At 46.5% G+C, this 20,593-nt stretch overlaps 1 protein-coding gene across 16 annotated transcripts in view; it reads right to left on the bottom strand.

The window, feature by feature from the left end:
* Window positions 1-333: 333 nt before the first annotated feature.
* xrn1 (5'-3' exoribonuclease 1) overlaps window positions 334-20,593 on the bottom strand; it is an 88,689-nt gene continuing 68,429 nt past the window's right edge. The window contains exons 29-41 of one of the 16 annotated variants that reach the window (XM_090224917.1): window positions 9,649-9,718; window positions 7,761-7,962; window positions 6,887-6,979; window positions 6,606-6,695; window positions 6,358-6,465; window positions 3,631-3,711; window positions 3,455-3,556; window positions 3,195-3,309; window positions 2,771-2,937; window positions 2,507-2,629; window positions 2,267-2,372; window positions 1,974-2,134; window positions 334-1,868 (exon numbers count right to left, since the gene is read on the bottom strand). In XM_090224917.1, coding sequence (XP_090081043.1) covers window positions 1,545-1,868; window positions 1,974-2,134; window positions 2,267-2,372; window positions 2,507-2,629; window positions 2,771-2,937; window positions 3,195-3,309; window positions 3,455-3,556; window positions 3,631-3,711; window positions 6,358-6,465; window positions 6,606-6,695; window positions 6,887-6,979; window positions 7,761-7,962; window positions 9,649-9,718 — 1,742 coding nt within the window. In that variant the 3' untranslated portion in view covers window positions 334-1,544. The remainder of the gene's footprint in view (window positions 1,869-1,973; window positions 2,135-2,266; window positions 2,373-2,506; window positions 2,630-2,770; window positions 2,938-3,194; window positions 3,310-3,454; window positions 3,557-3,630; window positions 3,712-6,357; window positions 6,466-6,605; window positions 6,696-6,886; window positions 6,980-7,760; window positions 7,963-9,648; window positions 9,719-20,593) is intronic. The other 15 variants (XM_090224921.1, XM_090224926.1, XM_090224930.1 and 12 more) reach the window with 15 other exon arrangements.

Genomic DNA, 20,593 nt, shown 5'->3' with positions numbered 1-20,593 from the left:
TGGAGTGAAGGTCTGCAGGGTTGGAGTGACGGTCTGCACACCCAGTTAGAGCTCCAGGCCACCCCTGACATAGACTGGCCTGAACTCTGCATGAGGAAGACATCCATAGCCATGCACTGCCCACTGGTGGCCAACATACATGACCAATCTATACTTAATTATGTACTGGTGTGATGTCACATGTAAATCAATTCCTGCAAGACATGAGTGGTTTGTAAAATGTATACATACAGGATATTTAATGTACCCGTTTTACAATGTTCACACAGACATCACTTGAGTTATGCATGCCTTTACCATTCAAACCACTGACAAAATAAACTGACAAACACATTTATCGACGCCATGGTAACAAAAGATTTCTTTATTCAGTGGATATGTACAGCATGTCCCAGCATGAAAAGAGCCAGTTCCATAACCTACTTTAAGATGGGGGGGTTTCTTATACAAGCGCTCAAATGAATTATGAGAGAACAATATGACGTACAACAGGTGTGCTTCGGTACAGATGTCTAAAACCCACGGGGAGCCAGAACTCAGTAGATCGGCTCACTGTCTAAAGTGGGTGGGGGGGGGGGGGGGGGGGTACAAATCCAAAAACAAAGAGCCCCAAAAATATGCTGGTAAAACTCAAGCAGCTGTACATGTGGGTTACAAGGTAATGATTCAGCCTTGGTACTCTCTGCAACAACAACAAATTATAGATTACAAATGAATCTTCAAAAGGGTGCCTAGAGGCAGAAAATCCATACATTGAAATGTGGAGGCAAAAATATTTTAAAAACAAACTAACAGCAGCATATCAGTTTGAAATCAAATTAAAATTGTCTGCTTTGGGACATTACCAGGACCTGTTAGCTGATTGATCCAAGTCTGAATGGAGGGAAGAAATGTGGTGTTTTAATGTAGAGGAGAAATGTCAATCATTTTGTCATAGTGATGTTTGTGTTGTCTTTATGCGTGTCCGAATACATTTGTGATCCTAAATTTAGCTTGACACAAGTGAGAATGTCAAATTGCTATTTGTTACGTAAGCGACTAGAAACCATAAAATAGATCTTAAAATACATAGTGACAAAAATCTAATGACCTTAATAAAAGACCCTAACATTTGGCTTAAGATGGAGAATACAAACAGAGGGAAAATAATTAAAAGAGATTAACCCCTTGATTACAAGCTCCAATCATAAACGGACCAACTAGAAGGACACCATGTACCACAGGGTATGGAGAGACTGGTGACAACAGTGATCCATCTTACAAACATGATACAAACACAAGAAAACAGACGTCATTGCGACTTATCAGTCCTTATTGCCTTGGGTGGGGGGCCCTCCTCCTCCCTCCCTCTCGTTACTGTGGCTGCATCTCAAACGGAACCCTAATGACACCCTATTCCTCTTCTAACGCACTACTTTTGAGAACAGCCCCATAGGGGAACTACATAGGGCTCTGGTCAAAAGTAGGGCAGCACACAGAGAATAGGGTTCCATTTGAGACCAGGACGATGATAATACCATCTTAAAAACCAACACCTAAGAAGATCATTCTTGGACTTTGGCCACTTCAAAGTTGACCGCCAGTTTCCTGTGTTTCCTCTTGGAGGAAGAGCTGGGGGTGTGGCCATGGCCTGGGGTGGGGTTCTGGCGTGGCGTCTGTGGCGTGGAGGGGGTCCCAGCCATCTCAGGGGGGTCCTGGGCGGTCTTTAGGGGTGTGATGGGGGCTGCAGGGGGTGCTGAGGGGGCTGGGGATAGGGAGGGTTGGGAGTCAGACTGGGCTTTGTTACTTGGGGCTTGGTTCCTCGCCGTGTGAGCCGCATTGTAGAACTCTTGTGGCTTCTTGCCTGATGACACGCGCTTCTTAGTCACCTGACAGAGGTTAGAATTTAGAGGTTAGGATTGTGTGGGAACACACACACACAGTTAATAATCGAAAACTGTGTTAACCGTAGAAACAGGTTCTGGTGCTCCTACCTGCAGGGGGACAAACTGGTTGTGTGAGCCGATGGGGACGGAGGGTGCCTGAGGCCGGGCGCCAGGGAAGGTGCCCCCGTAGAAGGGCTGTCCCTGGTGGGGAGGGAGGGGCATGCCCCAGTGGAGAGGACCATACCCCCGAGGAGGGATTAACAGACCACCTGGAGGGAGAGGGAGAAAGGGTTAGGTTCACATCCAGTATTCCTAAATATTATAACTGCACCCAGAGAGGTCATACTGTTACAGTCTACTTTAGTATCAATATAGACGCCACACATGACGGCAGGTCTCACCCGATTGGCCGAATACGTTAGGCATGGGTCCCATGGACGGTCCTCTTATCTGGCTGACCCCGGAGAACAGAGGCGGAGGCATGGGAAACCCAGAACCCACCGAATTCTACAGGAGACAGAGAGGATAAAACACAGAAGTATAGGAGACATTAGTAAAATACATACACACAATAAAATAAGAAACAGACAGTTTGGCATGCAAACACACAGATCGTGCAGAAGTACAGTAGGGACACACACCACACTCACAAGGCGCTGCAGGGCGAAGAGAGCTGCCTTCTCTTTGGCTTCGTTCTCAGAGTGACTCTGAGGACCGTGGACAAGCAGACCACTGGAGAGCTTCACCTGACATACCATCAAACCCTGAGAGAGACAGGAAGACAGATAATGGAGGTGGACTTAGAGAGAAAACAACTGGGAAACAGAGAGATACTGTAGGGACGTTGCTAAAGGATGTGCCCACAATCTGTGTGTTCCTGCTTCATGCATGTGTGTGTGCCTCACCTGTCTGCTGCGTATGAAGGTGAAGTCGGGGGGGGCCATGCCCAGACCTACACAGATCCTAGCCAGCTCTGAGGCCACACTGGGACCCATGGAGGAGGGCTGGTGGGCCTGCAGGGGAGGGACTGCTGCTGTGGATACAGGTGACACTAAGTCTCCCATCCTCGCAGCTGAGACAGGCAGAGGGCGGAGGTGGAGAGGATGAGGGTAGAAGGAGAGAGAGGGGATGAAAAGAGAGGAGGGTGTGCGATATGGGGAGAGGTAGAAGGAGGGAGAAACGACAGTTGAAAGGAAAGATGGGTAAGGACGAGAAGGGGAATGATGAAAAAGTGGTTTCATATTTGTATTATCTCCACTAAATCCCACAATAGCTTCACAACTACATGTTTACATCTAAACATGTAGTTAACCCTGTATTTCCACTCACCCAGTTTCTTGGTGGCTCTTCTCCTGTTCTGCTGCTGTGTGTTGGAGGAGGAGAGACTAGTGGAGTCCGGGGCAGAGCCAATGTTCAGCATCTCCTTCAGGGCCAGAGTCCCCTTCTATACACAGGAGAACAACCAATCACAATTAGTCTACAACAAACCACAAGGAATGAGCAGATAAATGTAATTGAAGAGTTTGATGTGGGCCCTGAGTGCACTATAACAGAACACCAACCAGTGACTGTACTAGTCTAGTACCCACCATAGCGAATGACTGCGGAGACAGCGGCTCCTCCGATTGACTCGTTGGCTCGTTGCCCTTAGTGATCTTCAGGTTGGCGATCAACTCCTCAAACTCTGTCTGCTGGAGACAGGTGGGTAAGACTGTGTGTGTGTGTGTGTGTGTGTGTGTGTGTGTGTGTGTGTGTGTGTGTGTACCTTCTTTGTGGCGTTCTGAGCGGGAAACAGAGTGTTGACATCTTCATTTCTCTTCAGCAGTCTGATACTTCCTGCTGGACCCTATAAAACAACATTAAGTTTTACACACACACACACACACACACACACACACACACACACACACACACACACACACACACACGTTGTATCGCTCTCTCTTTCCCAGACACACATATCTCTTACACACACACCTCATTTCCCTCCATCTCCCGACAAAATCAAAATGTTATTTCATCTTCACTCATCTGGATTTGTTTGACTAAACTAACAACTTAGTCTACACACAGCCCTGTAATAAAACCCTACACACAGCCCTGTAATAAAACCCTACACACAGCCCTGTAATAAAACCCTACACACACACAGCCCTGTAATAAAACCCTACACACAGCCCTGTAATAAAACCCTACACACAGCCTTGTAATAAAACCCTACACACAGCCCTGTAATAAACCCCTACACACAGCCCTGTATTAAAACCCTACACACAGTCCTGTAATAAACCCTACACACAGCCCTGTAATAAACCCTACACACAGCCCTGTAATAAAACCATACACACAGCCCTGTAATAAACCCTACACACAGCTCTGTAATAAACCCTACACACAGCCCTGTAATAAAACCCTACACACAGCCCTGTAATAAAACCCTACACACAGCCCTGTAATAAAACCCTACACACAGCCCTGTAATAAAACCCTACACACAGACCTGTAATAAAACCCTACACACAGCCCTGTAATAAAACCCTACACACAGCCCTGTAATAAAACCCTACACACAGCCCTGTAATAAAACCCTACACACAGCCCTGTAATAAAACCCTACACACAGCCCTGTAATAAAACCCTACACACAGCCCTGTAATAAACCCTACACACAGCCCTGTATTAAACCCTACACACAGCCCTGTAATAAACCCTACACACAGCCTTGTAATAAACCCTACACACAGCCCTGTAATAAAACCCTACACACAGCCCTGTAATAAAACCCTACACACAGCCCTGTAATAAAACCCTACACACAGCCCTGTAATAAAACCCTACACACAGCCCTGTAATAAACCCTACACACAGCCCTGTAATAAACCCTACACACAGCCCTGTAATAAAACCCTACACACAGCCCTGTAATAAACCCTACACACAGCCCTGTAATAAACCCTACACACAGCCCTGTAATAAAACCCTACACACAGCCCTGTAATAAAACCCTACACACAGCCCTGTAATAAAACCCTACACACAGCCCTGTAATAAAACCCTACACACAGCCCTGTAATAAAACCCTACACACAGCCCTGTAATAAAACCCTACACACAGCCCTGTAATAAACCCTACACACAGCCCTGTAATAAACCCTACACACAGCCCTGTAATAAAACCCTACACACAGCCCTGTAATAAACCCTACACACAGCCCTGTAATAAACCCTACACACAGCCCTGTAATAAAACCCTACACACAGCCCTGTAACAAAACCCTACACACAGCCCTGTAATAAAACCATACACACAGCCCTGTAATAAAACCCTACACACAGCCCTGTAATAAACCCTACACACAGCCCTGTAATAAACCCTACACACAGCCCTGTAATAAAACCCTACACACAGCCCTGTAATAAACCCTACACACAGCCCTGTAATAAACCCTACACACAGCCCTGTAATAAAACCCTACACACAGCCCTGTAATAAAACCCTACACACAGCCCTGTAATAAAACCCTACACACAGCCCTGTAATAAACCCTACACACAGCCCTGTAATAAACCCTACACACAGCCCTGTAATAAACCCTACACACAGCCCTGTAATAAACCCTACACACAGCCCTGTAATAAACCCTACACACAGCCCTGTAATAAACCCTACACACAGCCCTGTAATAAACCCTACACACAGCCCTGTAATAAAACCCTACACACAGCCCTGTAATAAACCCTACACACAGCCTTGTAATAAAACCCTACACACAGCCCTGTAATAAAACCCTACACACAGCCCTGTAATAAACCCTACACACAGCCCTGTAATAAAACCCTACACACAGCCCTGTAATAAAACCCTACACACAGCCCTGTAATAAAACCATACACACAGCCCTGTAACAAAACCCTACACACAGCCCTGTAATAAAACCCTACACACAGCCCTGTAATAAACCCTACACACAGCCCTGTAATAAAACCCTACACACAGCCCTGTAATAAACCCTACACACAGCCCTGTAATAAACCCTACACACAGCCCTGTATTAAAACCCTACACACAGCCCTGTAATAAACCCTACACACAGCCCTGTAATAAAACCATACACACAGCCCTGTAACAAAACCCTACACACAGCCCTGTAATAAACCCTACACACAGCCCTGTAATAAAACCATACACACAGCCCTGTAACAAAACCCTACACACAGCCCTGTAATAAACCCTACGCACAGCAATCAGCTTTCAAAGTACATTTTATTGACTAGTTTCATTTCATTTGTAGTCCTGACTCCACTGGCTAAGCTGCCTGCTGAGGATGAGAACCCTGGTCACTGTCTGCTATTGGTCTACAGCTGGAGGTGATGATGGAAGCTAAAGTAAGGACCAAAGAGACGTGGTTCAATGTTTAGGAATGTGTATGGTTCAAAGGTTATGGATGTAGGTGCATAAGGGTTCAAAGGTTAGAATGAAATGGTGATTTACAGGTTTGGGGGGTTGTTGTTGTTGACTCTGGGGTTGGTTCCTGCCCTGTTGCCCCTGGAACTGCCCTTCCTGTCCGGGAGACCCTGGACCCCAGGCAGAATTACACGCCTGGGGACAGACACACACAGAGATGTACAATAGTTTTAGTCACACACAAACAAAAACAACAAACACTGCTTCACTCACAATGTGAGTATGGTAACACTTCACATTGACACTGGTACAGACACACTTATGAATGGACTCACATTGTTTTGTTGCCAGTGGGCTGGTGGTTTCTGGGGCATTCCAGAACTCTGCAGAGACTGCCACACATTACTGAACTCCTCATCTTTACCCTGCACTCACAGGGAGAGTGTGTAACATCACTCTACTACAGAGAAATGTGGCATTGTAGAGAAAAACTCAAACACAGAGAGAGCGAGCCAGAGAGGAGAGAGAACAAACACAGAGAGAGCGAGCCAGAGAGGAGAGAGAACAAACACAGAGAGAGGGAGCCAGAGAGGAGAGAGAACAAACACAGGCTTACCTTCGGCTGGTGTTTCTGGCTGAGGGCATTGTGGTGCACATTTTTGTTCCCCTGAGTGTCTGCCCTGAGAATGTTTTGTCTGCCGTTCTGCTGCTGAGAGAAACAGAGACAGACACAGAGGGAGAGACGGAGGGAGGGAGGGAGAGAGAGAGGGAGAGACAGAGGGAGGGAAAGACGGAGGGAGGGAGGGAGAGAGACAGACGGAGGGTGGGGAGGGAGGGACATAGGGAGGGAGGGAGAGACAGAGGGGGAGAGACAGAGGGAGGGAGAGACAGGGAGGGAGGGAGAGAGAGAGACAGAGGGCGGGAGAAACGGAGGGAGGGAGGGAGAGAGGGAGAGAGACAGGCGGAGGGTGGGGAGCGAGGGACATAGGGAGGGAGGGAGAGAGAGACAGACACAGAGGGAGACAGAGGGCGGGAGAGACGGAGGGAGGGAGGGAGAGAGAAGGGGAGAGACATAGGGAGGGAGGGAGGGAGGGAGAGAGACACAGAGGGAGAGAGAGAGGGAGAGAGAGAGAGACAGAGAGACAGAGAGACAGAGAGACAGAGAGACAGAGAGACAGAGAGACAGAGAGACAGAGAGACAGAGAGACAGAGAGAGAGAGAGAGAGAGAGAGAGAGAGAGAGAGAGAAACATACATGGGGGGAGGGAGGGAGAAACATACATGGGGGGAGGGAGGGAGAAACATGGGGGGGGGAGAGACATGGGGGGGGGGGGGGAGAGACATGGGGGGAGGGAGGGAGAGACATGGGGGGGAGGGAAAGTCTAATGAGTGGGAGATTTGACCCATTCTTATTTGAGTGTGTGTGTGTGTGTGTGTGTGTGTGTGTGTGTGACATGAATACAGGTGTAATTTGCTCTACTCCAGTCCTACCTGTGTGGGTATGAAGGGTGAGCGTGGTGAGTGGTTTAGCCCAGACAGCTGTTCTTTGTTGTGTGCGTGGTGGTGGGAGGAGGCGGCAGGCTGGGGTTTGACGATGGCGGTCAGTTTGTGTGAACCCTGCTCAAAGCGGCATCCATGGCTCAGGTTGATTAAGGCACACGGAGGCAGCCTGTAGCCACGGCCCGACGCACACCTAGACAGAATACAGTCACCCAGAACAACAGTCAGATCAGACAACAGACCACAGTCAGGCAGAACACAGTCACCCAGAACAACAGTCAGATCAGACAACAGACCAGTCAGGCAGAACACAGTCACCCAGAACAACAGTCAGATCAGACAACAGACCACGGTCAGGCAGAATACAGTCACCCAGAACAACAGACCACGGTCAGGGGGAATACAGTCACCCAACAGACCACGGTCAGGTAGAATACAGTCACCCAGAACAACAGTCAGATCAGACAACAGACCACGGTCAGGCAGAATACAGTCACCCAACAGACCACGGTCAGGCAGAATACAGTCACCCAACAAACCACAGTCAGGCAGAATACAGTCACCCAACAGACCACGGTCAGGCAGAATACAGTCACCCAACAAACCACGGTCAGGCAGAATACAGTCACCCAGAACAACAGACCACGGTCAGGGGGAATACAGTCACCCAACAGACCACGGTCAGGCAGAATACAGTCACCCAGAACAACAGACCACGGTCAGGGGGAATACAGTCACCCAACAGACCACGGTCAGGCAGAATACAGTCACCCAGAACAACAGACCACGGTCAGGGGGAATACAGTCACCCAACAGACCACGGTCAGGTAGAATACAGTCACCCAACAGACCACGGTCAGGCAGAATACAGTCACCCAACAGACCACGGTCAGGCAGAATACAGTCACCCAACAGACCACGGTCAGGCAGAATACAGTCACCCAACAGACCACGGTCAGGGGGAATACAGTCACCCAACAGACCACGGTCAGGCAGAATACAGTCACCCAGAACAACAGACCACGGTCAGGCAGAATACAGTCACCCAACAGACCACGGTCAGGGGGAATACAGTCACCCAACAGACCACGGTCAGGCAGAATACAGTCACCCAGAACAACAGACCACGGTCAGGCAGAATACAGTCACCCAGAACAACAGACCACGGTCAGGGGGAATACAGTCACCCAACAGACCACGGTCAGGCAGAATACAGTCACCCAGAACAACAGACCACGGTCAGGGGGAATACAGTCACCCAACAGACCACGGTCAGGCAGAATACAGTCACCCAGAACAACAGACCACGGTCAGGGGGAATACAGTCACCCAACAGACCACGGTCAGGCAGAATACAGTCACCCAACAGACCACGGTCAGGCAGAATACAGTCACCCAACAGACCACGGTCAGGCAGAATACAGTCACCCAGAACAACAGACCACGGTCAGGCAGAATACAGTCACCCAGAACAACAGACCACGGTCAGGGGGAATACAGTCACCCAACAGACCACGGTCAGGCAGAATACAGTCACCCAGAACAACAGACCACGGTCAGGGGGAATACAGTCACCCAACAGACCACGGTCAGGCAGAATACAGTCACCCAACAGACCACGGTCAGGCAGAATACAGTCACCCAACAGACCACGGTCAGGTAGAATACAGTCACCCAGAACAACAGTCAGATCAGACAACAGACCACGGTCAGGTAGAATACAGTCACCCAAAACAGTCAAGTGAGACAACAGACCACGGTCACAAAACACAGGTACTTGGCATATAAAACACATAACCTAAAATAAAATGTTTTGAGTCAAGGCCTGAAACACTTAACATAGACCTACGTGAAACAATGAAACACAGACAGACTGTACCTGATAGTAAGTCCCCCAGCAAACTCTTCATCAAACACAACCTCATACAAGATCTCAGCCTCCCGATCAGCTGCCACGGGAGAGAGATTAACATCGGTTTAGAGACAGTTCAAAGACCAGAGGGTGGTCGCGTGTTTGTGTTTATGAGTAACAGACAGTGTGGGTGTGTTGTATATGAGAGAGAGACAGTGGGTGTGTTGTATATGAGAGAGAGACAGTGGGTGTGTTGTATATGAGAGAGTGACAGTGGGTGTGTTGTATATGAGAGAGAGAGACAGTGGGTGTGTTGTATATGAGAGTGGGTGTGTTGTATATGAGAGAGAGACAGTGGGTGTGTTGTATATGAGAGAGAGAGAGAGATGTAACAGACAGTGGGTGTGTTGTATATGAGAGAGAGAGAGAGAGATGTAACAGACAGTGGGTGTGTTGTATATGAGAGAGAGATGTAACAGACAGTGGGTGTGTTGTATATGAGAGAGAGATGTAACAGACAGTGGGTGTGTTGTATATGAGAGAGAGATGTAACAGACAGTGGGTGTGTTGTATATGAGAGAGAGACAGTGGGTGTGTTGTATATGAGAGAGAGAGAGAGATGTAACAGACAGTGGGTGTGTTGTATATGAGAGAGAGAGAGACGTAACAGACAGTGGGTGTGTTGTATATGAGAGAGAGACGTAACAGACAGTGGGTGTGTTGTATATGAGAGAGAGAGAGACGTAACAGACAGTGGGTGTGTTGCATATGAGAGAGAGAGAGAGACGTAACAGACAGTGGGTGTGTTGAATATGAGAGAGAGAGAGAGATGTAACAGACAGTGGGTGTGTTGTATATGAGAGAGAGAGAGACGTAACAGACAGTGGGTGTGTTGTATATGAGAGAGAGACGTAACAGACAGTGGGTGTGTTGTATATGAGAGAGAGAGAGACGTAACAGACAGTGGGTGTGTTGCATATGAGAGAGAGAGATGTAACAGACAGTGGGTGTGTTGTATATGAGAGAGAGACGTAACAGACAGTGGGTGTGTTGTATATGAGAGAGAGAGAGAGATGTAACAGACAGTGGGTGTGTTGTATATGAGAGAGAGAGAGATGTAACAGACAGTGGGTGTGTTGTATATGAGAGAGAGAGAGAGACGTAACAGACAGTGGGTGTGTTGTATATGAGAGAGAGACAGTGGGTGTGTTGTATATGAGAGAGAGAGAGATGTAACAGACAGTGGGTGTGTTGTATATGAGAGAGAGAGAGAGACGTAACAGACAGTGGGTGTGTTGTATATGAGAGAGAGACGTAACAGACAGTGGGTGTGTTGTATATGAGAGAGAGAGAGATGTAACAGACAGTGGGTGTGTTGTATATGAGAGAGAGACGTAACAGACAGTGGGTGTGTTGTATATGAGAGAGAGAGAGACGTAACAGACAGTGGGTGTGTTGTATATGAGAGAGAGACGTAACAGACAGTGGGTGTGTTGTATATGAGAGAGAGAGAGACGTAACAGACAGTGGGTGTGTTGCATATGAGAGAGAGAGAGAGACGTAACAGACAGTGGGTGTGTTGAATATGAGAGAGAGAGAGAGATGTAACAGACAGTGGGTGTGTTGTATATGAGAGAGAGAGAGACGTAACAGACAGTGGGTGTGTTGTATATGAGAGAGAGACGTAACAGACAGTGGGTGTGTTGTATATGAGAGAGAGAGAGACGTAACAGACAGTGGGTGTGTTGCATATGAGAGAGAGAGATGTAACAGACAGTGGGTGTGTTGTATATGAGAGAGAGACGTAACAGACAGTGGGTGTGTTGTATATGAGAGAGAGAGAGAGATGTAACAGACAGTGGGTGTGTTGTATATGAGAGAGAGAGAGATGTAACAGACAGTGGGTGTGTTGTATATGAGAGAGAGAGAGAGACGTAACAGACAGTGGGTGTGTTGTATATGAGAGAGAGACAGTGGGTGTGTTGTATATGAGAGAGAGAGAGATGTAACAGACAGTGGGTGTGTTGTATATGAGAGAGAGAGAGAGACGTAACAGACAGTGGGTGTGTTGTATATGAGAGAGAGACGTAACAGACAGTGGGTGTGTTGTATATGAGAGAGAGAGAGATGTAACAGACAGTGGGTGTGTTGTATATGAGAGAGAGACGTAACAGACAGTGGGTGTGTTGTATATGAGAGAGAGAGAGACGTAACAGACAGTGGGTGTGTTGTATATGAGAGAGAGAGAGAGAGAGATGTAACAGACAGTGGGTGTGTTGTATATGAGAGAGAGACGTAACAGACAGTTGGTGTGTTGTATATGAGAGGGAGACGTAACAGACAGTGGGTGTGTTGTATATGAGAGAGAGAGAGATGTAACAGACAGTGGGTGTGTTGCATATGAGAGAGAGAGAGAGACGTAACAGACAGTGGGTGTGTTGTATATGAGAGAGAGAGAGACGTAACAGACAGTGGGTGTGTTGTATATGAGAGAGAGAGAGACGTAACAGACAGTGGGTGTGTTGTATATGAGAGAGAGAGACGTAACAGACAGTGGGTGTGTTGTTTATGAGAGAGAGAGAGATGTAACAGACACACCCACTGTCTGTTACGTCTCTCTCTCTCTCTCATATACAACACACCCACTGTCTGTTACGTCTCGCTCTCTCTCATATACAACACACCCACTGTCTGTTACGTCTCTCTCTCTCTCATATACAACACACCCACTGTCTGTTACGTCTCTCTCTCATATACAACACACCCACTGTCTGTTACATGAGATAGAGAGAGACGTAACAGACAGTGGGTGTGTTGTATATGAGAGAGAGAGAGACGTAACAGACAGTGGGTGTGTTGTATATGAGAGAGAGACGTAACAGACAGTGGGTGTGTTGTATATGAGAGGGAGACGTAACAGACAGTGGGTGTGTTGTATATGAGAGAGAGAGAGACGTAACAGACAGTGGGTGTGTTGTATATGAGAGAGACGTAACAGACAGTGGGTGTGTTGTATATGAGAGAGAGAGAGACGTAACAGACAGTGGGTGTGTTGTATATGAGAGAGAGAGAGACGTAACAGACAGTGGGTGTGTTGTATATGAGAGAGAGAGACGTAACAGACAGTGGGTGTGTTGTATATGAGAGAGAGATGTAACAGACAGTGGGTGTGTTGTATATGAGAGAGAGAGAGATGTAACAGACAGTGGGTGTGTTGTATATGAGAGAGAGAGAGATGTAACAGACAGTGGGTGTGTTGTATATGAGAGAGAGACGTAACAGACAGTGGGTGTGTTGTATATGAGAGAGAGACGTAACAGACAGTGGGTGTGTTGTATATGAGAGAGAGACGTAACAGACAGTGGGTGTGTTGTATATGAGAGAAAGAGACGTAACAGACAGTGGGTGTGTTGTATATGAGAGAGAGAGAGAGAGACGTAACAGACAGTGGGTGTGTTGTATATGAGAGAGAGAGAGAGATGTAACAGACAGTGGGTGTGTTGTATATGAGAGAGAGACGTAACAGACAGTGGGTGTGTTGTATATGAGAGAGAGACGTAACAGACAGTGGGTGTGTTGTATATGAGAGAGAGAGAGAGACGTAACAGACAGTGGGTGTGTTGTATATGAGAGAGAGAGAGAGAGAGATGTAACAGACAGTGGGTGTGTTGTATATGAGAGAGAGACGTAACAGACAGTGGGTGTGTTGTATATGAGAGAGAGAGAGACGTAACAGACAGTGGGTGTGTTGTATATGAGAGAGAGACGTAACAGACAGTGGGTGTGTTGTATATGAGAGAGAGACGTAACAGACAGTGGGTGTGTTGCATATGAGAGAGAGAGAGAGATGTAACAGACAGTGGGTGTGTTGTATATGAGAGAGAGAGAGATGTAACAGACAGTGGGTGTGTTGTATATGAGAGAGAGAGAGACGTAACAGACAGTGGGTGTGTTGTATATGAGAGAGAGAGACGTAACAGACAGTGGGTGTGTTGTATATGAGAGAGAGAGAGAGACGTAACAGACAGTGGGTGTGTTGTATATGAGAGAGAGAGACGTAACAGACAGTGGGTGTGTTGTATATGAGAGCGAGATGTAACAGACAGTGGGTGTGTTGTATATGAGAGAGAGAGAGATGTAACAGACAGTGGGTGTGTTGTATATGAGAGAGAGAGAGACGTAACAGACAGTGGGTGTGTTGTTTATGAGAGAGAGAGAGATGTAACAGACAGTGGGTGTGTTGTATATGAGAGAGACGTAACAGACAGTGGGTGTGTTGTATATGAGAGAGAGACATACAACACACCCACTGTCTGTTACGTCTCTCTCTCTCTCATATACAACACACCCACTGTCTGTTACATCTCTCTCTCTCTCATATACAACACACCCACTGTCTGTTACGTCTCTCTCTCATATACAACACACCCACTGTCTGTTACGTCTCTCTCTCTCTCTCATATACAACACACCCACTGTCTGTTACGTCTCGCTCTCTCTCATATACAACACACCCACTGTCTGTTACGTCTCTCTCTCTCTCATATACAACACACCCACTGTCTGTTACGTCTCTCTCTCATATACAACACACCCACTGTCTGTTACATGAGATAGAGAGAGACGTAACAGACAGTGGGTGTGTTGTATATGAGAGAGAGAGAGAGACGTAACAGACAGTGGGTGTGTTGTTTATGAGAGAGAGAGAGATGTAACAGACAGTGGGTGTGTTGTATATGAGAGAGAGACGTAACAGACAGTGGGTGTGTTGTATATGAGAGGGAGACGTAACAGACAGTGGGTGTGTTGTATATGAGAGAGAGAGAGACGTAACAGACAGTGGGTGTGTTGTATATGAGAGAGACGTAACAGACAGTGGGTGTGTTGTATATGAGAGAGAGAGAGACGTAACAGACAGTGGGTGTGTTGTATATGAGAGAGAGAGACGTAACAGACAGTGGGTGTGTTGTATATGAGAGAGAGAGAGAGAGACGTAACAGACAGTGGGTGTGTTGTATATGAGAGAGAGAGACGTAACAGACAGTGGGTGTGTTGTATATGAGAGAGAGATGTAACAGACAGTGGGTGTGTTGTATATGAGAGAGAGAGAGATGTAACAGACAGTGGGTGTGTTGTATATGAGAGAGAGAGAGATGTAACAGACAGTGGGTGTGTTGTATATGAGAGAGAGACGTAACAGACAGTGGGTGTGTTGTATATGAGAGAGAGACGTAACAGACAGTGGGTGTGTTGTATATGAGAGAGAGACGTAACAGACAGTGGGTGTGTTGTATATGAGAGAAAGAGACGTAACAGACAGTGGGTGTGTTGTATATGAGAGAGAGAGAGAGAGACGTAACAGACAGTGGGTGTGTTGTATATGAGAGAGAGAGAGAGATGTAACAGACAGTGGGTGTGTTGTATATGAGAGAGAGACGTAACAGACAGTGGGTGTGTTGTATATGAGAGAGAGACGTAACAGACAGTGGGTGTGTTGTATATGAGAGAGAGAGAGAGACGTAACAGACAGTGGGTGTGTTGTATATGAGAGAGAGAGAGAGAGAGATGTAACAGACAGTGGGTGTGTTGTATATGAGAGAGAGACGTAACAGACAGTGGGTGTGTTGTATATGAGAGAGAGAGAGACGTAACAGACAGTGGGTGTGTTGCATATGAGAGAGAGAGATGTAACAGACAGTGGGTGTGTTGTATATGAGAGAGAGACGTAACAGACAGTGGGTGTGTTGTATATGAGAGAGAGAGAGAGATGTAACAGACAGTGGGTGTGTTGTATATGAGAGAGAGAGAGATGTAACAGACAGTGGGTGTGTTGTATATGAGAGAGAGAGAGAGACGTAACAGACAGTGGGTGTGTTGTATATGAGAGAGAGACAGTGGGTGTGTTGTATATGAGAGAGAGAGAGATGTAACAGACAGTGGGTGTGTTGTATATGAGAGAGAGAGAGACGTAACAGACAGTGGGTGTGTTGTATATGAGAGAGAGACGTAACAGACAGTGGGTGTGTTGTATATGAGAGAGAGACGTAACAGACAGTGGGTGTGTTGTATATGAGAGAGAGAGAGATGTAACAGACAGTGGGTGTGTTGTATATGAGAGAGAGACGTAACAGACAGTGGGTGTGTTGTATATGAGAGAGAGAGAGACGTAACAGACAGTGGGTGTGTTGTATATGAGAGAGAGACGTAACAGACAGTGGGTGTGTTGTATATGAGAGAGAGAGAGACGTAACAGACAGTGGGTGTGTTGCATATGAGAGAGAGAGAGAGACGTAACAGACAGTGGGTGTGTTGAATATGAGAGAGAGAGAGAGATGTAACAGACAGTGGGTGTGTTGTATATGAGAGAGAGAGAGACGTAACAGACAGTGGGTGTGTTGTATATGAGAGAGAGACGTAACAGACAGTGGGTGTGTTGTATATGAGAGAGAGAGAGACGTAACAGACAGTGGGTGTGTTGCATATGAGAGAGAGAGATGTAACAGACAGTGGGTGTGTTGTATATGAGAGAGAGACGTAACAGACAGTGGGTGTGTTGTATATGAGAGAGAGAGAGAGATGTAACAGACAGTGGGTGTGTTGTATATGAGAGAGAGAGAGATGTAACAGACAGTGGGTGTGTTGTATATGAGAGAGAGAGAGAGACGTAACAGACAGTGGGTGTGTTGTATATGAGAGAGAGACAGTGGGTGTGTTGTATATGAGAGAGAGAGAGATGTAACAGACAGTGGGTGTGTTGTATATGAGAGAGAGAGAGAGACGTAACAGACAGTGGGTGTGTTGTATATGAGAGAGAGACGTAACAGACAGTGGGTGTGTTGTATATGAGAGAGAGAGAGATGTAACAGACAGTGGGTGTGTTGTATATGAGAGAGAGACGTAACAGACAGTGGGTGTGTTGTATATGAGAGAGAGAGAGACGTAACAGACAGTGGGTGTGTTGTATATGAGAGAGAGAGAGAGAGAGATGTAACAGACAGTGGGTGTGTTGTATATGAGAGAGAGACGTAACAGACAGTTGGTGTGTTGTATATGAGAGGGAGACGTAACAGACAGTGGGTGTGTTGTATATGAGAGAGAGAGAGATGTAACAGACAGTGGGTGTGTTGCATATGAGAGAGAGAGAGAGACGTAACAGACAGTGGGTGTGTTGTATATGAGAGAGAGAGAGACGTAACAGACAGTGGGTGTGTTGTATATGAGAGAGAGAGAGACGTAACAGACAGTGGGTGTGTTGTATATGAGAGAGAGAGACGTAACAGACAGTGGGTGTGTTGTTTATGAGAGAGAGAGAGATGTAACAGACACACCCACTGTCTGTTACGTCTCTCTCTCTCTCTCATATACAACACACCCACTGTCTGTTACGTCTCGCTCTCTCTCATATACAACACACCCACTGTCTGTTACGTCTCTCTCTCTCTCATATACAACACACCCACTGTCTGTTACGTCTCTCTCTCATATACAACACACCCACTGTCTGTTACATGAGATAGAGAGAGACGTAACAGACAGTGGGTGTGTTGTATATGAGAGAGAGAGAGACGTAACAGACAGTGGGTGTGTTGTATATGAGAGAGAGAGAGACGTAACAGACAGTGGGTGTGTTGTTTATGAGAGAGAGAGAGATGTAACAGACAGTGGGTGTGTTGTATATGAGAGAGAGACGTAACAGACAGTGGGTGTGTTGTATATGAGAGGGAGACGTAACAGACAGTGGGTGTGTTGTATATGAGAGAGAGAGAGACGTAACAGACAGTGGGTGTGTTGTATATGAGAGAGACGTAACAGACAGTGGGTGTGTTGTATATGAGAGAGAGAGAGACGTAACAGACAGTGGGTGTGTTGTATATGAGAGAGAGAGACGTAACAGACAGTGGGTGTGTTGTATATGAGAGAGAGAGAGAGAGACGTAACAGACAGTGGGTGTGTTGTATATGAGAGAGAGAGACGTAACAGACAGTGGGTGTGTTGTATATGAGAGAGAGATGTAACAGACAGTGGGTGTGTTGTATATGAGAGAGAGAGAGATGTAACAGACAGTGGGTGTGTTGTATATGAGAGAGAGAGAGATGTAACAGACAGTGGGTGTGTTGTATATGAGAGAGAGACGTAACAGACAGTGGGTGTGTTGTATATGAGAGAGAGACGTAACAGACAGTGGGTGTGTTGTATATGAGAGAGAGACGTAACAGACAGTGGGTGTGTTGTATATGAGAGAAAGAGACGTAACAGACAGTGGGTGTGTTGTATATGAGAGAGAGAGAGAGAGACGTAACAGACAGTGGGTGTGTTGTATATGAGAGAGAGAGAGAGATGTAACAGACAGTGGGTGTGTTGTATATGAGAGAGAGACGTAACAGACAGTGGGTGTGTTGTATATGAGAGAGAGACGTAACAGACAGTGGGTGTGTTGTATATGAGAGAGAGAGAGAGACGTAACAGACAGTGGGTGTGTTGTATATGAGAGAGAGAGAGAGAGAGATGTAACAGACAGTGGGTGTGTTGTATATGAGAGAGAGACGTAACAGACAGTGGGTGTGTTGTATATGAGAGAGAGAGAGACGTAACAGACAGTGGGTGTGTTGTATATGAGAGAGAGACGTAACAGACAGTGGGTGTGTTGTATATGAGAGAGAGACGTAACAGACAGTGGGTGTGTTGCATATGAGAGAGAGAGAGAGATGTAACAGACAGTGGGTGTGTTGTATATGAGAGAGAGAGAGATGTAACAGACAGTGGGTGTGTTGTATATGAGAGAGAGAGAGACGTAACAGACAGTGGGTGTGTTGTATATGAGAGAGAGAGACGTAACAGACAGTGGGTGTGTTGTATATGAGAGAGAGAGAGAGACGTAACAGACAGTGGGTGTGTTGTATATGAGAGAGAGAGACGTAACAGACAGTGGGTGTGTTGTATATGAGAGAGAGATGTAACAGACAGTGGGTGTGTTGTATATGAGAGAGAGAGAGATGTAACAGACAGTGGGTGTGTTGTATATGAGAGAGAGAGAGACGTAACAGACAGTGGGTGTGTTGTTTATGAGAGAGAGAGAGATGTAACAGACAGTGGGTGTGTTGTATATGAGAGAGACGTAACAGACAGTGGGTGTGTTGTATATGAGAGAGAGACATACAACACACCCACTGTCTGTTACGTCTCTCTCTCTCTCATATACAACACACCCACTGTCTGTTACATCTCTCTCTCTCTCATATACAACACACCCACTGTCTGTTACGTCTCTCTCTCATATACAACACACCCACTGTCTGTTACGTCTCTCTCTCTCTCTCATATACAACACACCCACTGTCTGTTACGTCTCGCTCTCTCTCATATACAACACACCCACTGTCTGTTACGTCTCTCTCTCTCTCATATACAACACACCCACTGTCTGTTACGTCTCTCTCTCATATACAACACACCCACTGTCTGTTACATGAGATAGAGAGAGACGTAACAGACAGTGGGTGTGTTGTATATGAGAGAGAGAGAGACGTAACAGACAGTGGGTGTGTTGTTTATGAGAGAGAGAGAGATGTAACAGACAGTGGGTGTGTTGTATATGAGAGAGAGACGTAACAGACAGTGGGTGTGTTGTATATGAGAGGGAGACGTAACAGACAGTGGGTGTGTTGTATATGAGAGAGAGAGAGACGTAACAGACAGTGGGTGTGTTGTATATGAGAGAGACGTAACAGACAGTGGGTGTGTTGTATATGAGAGAGAGAGAGACGTAACAGACAGTGGGTGTGTTGTATATGAGAGAGAGAGACGTAACAGACAGTGGGTGTGTTGTATATGAGAGAGAGAGAGAGAGACGTAACAGACAGTGGGTGTGTTGTATATGAGAGAGAGAGACGTAACAGACAGTGGGTGTGTTGTATATGAGAGAGAGATGTAACAGACAGTGGGTGTGTTGTATATGAGAGAGAGAGAGATGTAACAGACAGTGGGTGTGTTGTATATGAGAGAGAGAGAGATGTAACAGACAGTGGGTGTGTTGTATATGAGAGAGAGACGTAACAGACAGTGGGTGTGTTGTATATGAGAGAGAGACGTAACAGACAGTGGGTGTGTTGTATATGAGAGAGAGACGTAACAGACAGTGGGTGTGTTGTATATGAGAGAAAGAGACGTAACAGACAGTGGGTGTGTTGTATATGAGAGAGAGAGAGAGAGACGTAACAGACAGTGGGTGTGTTGTATATGAGAGAGAGAGAGAGATGTAACAGACAGTGGGTGTGTTGTATATGAGAGAGAGACGTAACAGACAGTGGGTGTGTTGTATATGAGAGAGAGACGTAACAGACAGTGGGTGTGTTGTATATGAGAGAGAGAGAGAGACGTAACAGACAGTGGGTGTGTTGTATATGAGAGAGAGAGAGAGAGAGATGTAACAGACAGTGGGTGTGTTGTATATGAGAGAGAGACGTAACAGACAGTGGGTGTGTTGTATATGAGAGAGAGAGAGACGTAACAGACAGTGGGTGTGTTGTATATGAGAGAGAGACGTAACAGACAGTGGGTGTGTTGTATATGAGAGAGAGACGTAACAGACAGTGGGTGTGTTGCATATGAGAGAGAGAGAGAGATGTAACAGACAGTGGGTGTGTTGTATATGAGAGAGAGAGAGATGTAACAGACAGTGGGTGTGTTGTATATGAGAGAGAGAGAGACGTAACAGACAGTGGGTGTGTTGTATATGAGAGAGAGAGACGTAACAGACAGTGGGTGTGTTGTATATGAGAGAGAGAGAGAGACGTAACAGACAGTGGGTGTGTTGTATATGAGAGAGAGAGACGTAACAGACAGTGGGTGTGTTGTATATGAGAGAGAGATGTAACAGACAGTGGGTGTGTTGTATATGAGAGAGAGAGAGATGTAACAGACAGTGGGTGTGTTGTATATGAGAGAGAGAGAGATGTAACAGACAGTGGGTGTG

This window comes from Oncorhynchus mykiss, chromosome 28 (genome assembly GCF_057628025.1).
Source record: "Oncorhynchus mykiss isolate SJ-2025 chromosome 28, ASM5762802v1, whole genome shotgun sequence".
NCBI classification, from domain to species: domain Eukaryota; kingdom Metazoa; phylum Chordata; class Actinopteri; order Salmoniformes; family Salmonidae; genus Oncorhynchus; species Oncorhynchus mykiss.
This window is presented reverse-complemented; position numbering and strand designations above follow the sequence as displayed.